Source organism: Helianthus annuus, chromosome 8 (genome assembly GCF_002127325.2).
Source record: "Helianthus annuus cultivar XRQ/B chromosome 8, HanXRQr2.0-SUNRISE, whole genome shotgun sequence".
Classification (NCBI taxonomy): Eukaryota; Viridiplantae; Streptophyta; class Magnoliopsida; order Asterales; family Asteraceae; genus Helianthus; species Helianthus annuus.
The window spans coordinates 20,894,076-20,896,436 of NC_035440.2; the positions used below are offsets into that span (position 1 = coordinate 20,894,076).

A 2,361-nucleotide genomic window follows, 5' to 3' on the forward strand; every position below is an offset into this window, starting at 1 on the left:
GTGAGAAGCCGGAACGTCTACAGTTACCGCAAACAGCGATGCGACCCGCACCGCATCCTGTACACTCAGCAAGTGGGACTGACACCACAGAGCAAGTAGCACCAATGGCAGCAGCCTGTCAGGTCTACGTAAGCGACAGACTGACGTGGCGTCACCTCCACAACCGACATGCCTGACACACCTGCAAAGGTGCAGCATGCCGTCAGTCTATCCATCCACCTCCTCCTTCACTCCTCGGCTATAAATACCAACCCCAAACCAGGTTTGAGATATCTCTTCACAACTTTCTCACTACTACTACTATCATACTTTGCTTCCCAAGCAGACTACTGATTCTCACGCCGGAGAGTGGTAACAAGGAGCACCCCCCACCCCATCCTCCTTGTTACGAGTCACGGTTTGTTTCCCTGTGCAGAAGATCAACCGGCAGGCGATCCGGCCAGCGATCCTCGAGAGGAAGGGATTAATCCTTCTTGACGAGACCAGTGTGTTAACCCTGCCCGGTTAACCATTGTTTCATCAGTTACCCAATAAACTCTCCCATAATCACTATCTTAAATAATATAAATTTTTCATAAATTCATCAATTCTTTCTTATATTAAAAATGCCCGTCACATAAATCACAAAAAAAATCACCTCATAAAACTCATATTAAAAGATCATAAAAAGTTCTCTTAAAACTCCACGCAAAACCCTATTAAAAAAAGAAAAAAGAAGAATTTTATTTCTACAAGTTTCCCCTTGTTCTTTGATAGTATCATTTTATGTCCACCTCCTGCTTCCCGAGAGGCAGCTCCCAAAAGAAAACTGGCGACTATGGACAAACTCCCAAAACAGCCGACAACCATGGAAAAACTCCCGGAGGAACTTTTATCCGACATTCTGATCCGATTACCGGCCAAACAACTTGCTCAATTTAGGTGCGTCTCTAAGCCCATGAATGCACTTTTATCTCAACCATCTTTCATAAAATCACACCTCCATCGTTCCATCCACAACAACGATGAAATGTTCATGGTCTTCTACAGCGAGCTCTGTCTTGACGGTGAGATACCAATCATTGCACACCCCTCTCACTCTCCTGATATCGAAAACCCTAATTTCATTAACTTACCAGCAAGTTTAACTATCCCACCTGGATATACCCACACCAGTATTCTTGGTTCTCTTAATGGCTTGATATGTTTTGCTATATGGCCTATTGATATTGTATTCGTTTGTGATCCTATCATTTGCATTTGGAACCCTTCTCTAAATGCCTTAAGGATTCTTCCTCCATATACCATCCCAGCCTCCCTTGGTTTTGAGGGCATCGATCTTCACATTCGGTTTGGGTACGATCCTGAAACTGATGATTACAAAGTTGTTAAGTTTTCTCGTTTATTTCAACGGCCAGCTACTGCGTTTGAAAGCTACTTTAAAGAGTGGTTACAAGTGGAAGTGTATAGCATGAGAAAAGGCTCCTGGAAGTTGATCAATGACAGGTTTCCTTCTCATGTGGATTGGATTTCTGACTTTGCCGGTCTTTCTATTATTGGGAGTGATGGGCATGATGGCCATATTCATTGGCTTTGTGAACTTGATTGCAAAATAACTAAGCACGCGATAGTAGCATTTGATTTGGTTAGTGAGACTTTCGGTGAGATACCTCTTCCTGATTCTATACCACAGTATAAGAAGGACCGGACGAAGCTTCTGGGACATTTGTCTGGAAATCTTTGTGTGATGTCATACATGGAAGATGGCGACATGGAGGTGTGGGTGATGAATGAATACGGGGTGGCTGAATCATGGGTGAAACACCATGTATTTTCCCAGTTTAGTGGTAATATAGTTCCCCTTGGATTCATATTAAATAAGGAGTTCCTTCTGCAAGGTGATAAGAACCGTCTAGCTTTGTATGATCAAATTGCTACCAAGGTTAAATCCTTGGAGGTAATTGCTACTTCAAGATTTGGTTTTGACAGGGTCAAAATCGTTTCTTATGTTGACAGCCTTGTTTGGATAGCACCTGCTAGTTAGAGTGGATCAACGGTTGCAGCATATGTTCATTTAACATTTCAATAAAGTCCTCACAGGAAGGTGATATATCAATAAGGTCTCGAGAAGCAAGATTCGGCCTCGTTATTAATACATCTTTCTGTTACAACCATTATGCATTATTTATACTATGTGTGTTTCATAATTAAGCTTGAATCAAGTATCAAATGTTGTGCCTTAATTACATAAAGATTTTCTATTGTTAGCATATGTGATGTGTTTGATATTCTGGTTTAGTTTTCTTTTCTGCTTCTATATCTATGACATTGGTGGTGCACGTTTATATTTTTTGTAACACTTTCCGCTAAAAAGTTGGCAAG

The 2,361-nt window shown here is 41.5% G+C and overlaps 1 protein-coding gene across 1 annotated transcript; it reads left to right on the forward strand.

The window, feature by feature from the left end:
* Positions 1-817: 817 nt before the first annotated feature.
* On the forward strand, positions 818-2,023 carry LOC110869713 (F-box protein CPR1). The gene has a single exon (XM_022118943.1). The coding sequence runs from the start codon at positions 818-820 to the stop codon at positions 2,021-2,023; it is 1,206 nt and encodes a 401-aa protein (XP_021974635.1).
* Positions 2,024-2,361: the final 338 nt, after the last annotated feature.

Coding starts and splice junctions, on each gene's coding strand:
- LOC110869713 (XM_022118943.1), top strand. CDS start 818: ATGGACAAACTCCCAAAACAGCCGACAACCATGGAAAAACTCCCGGAG.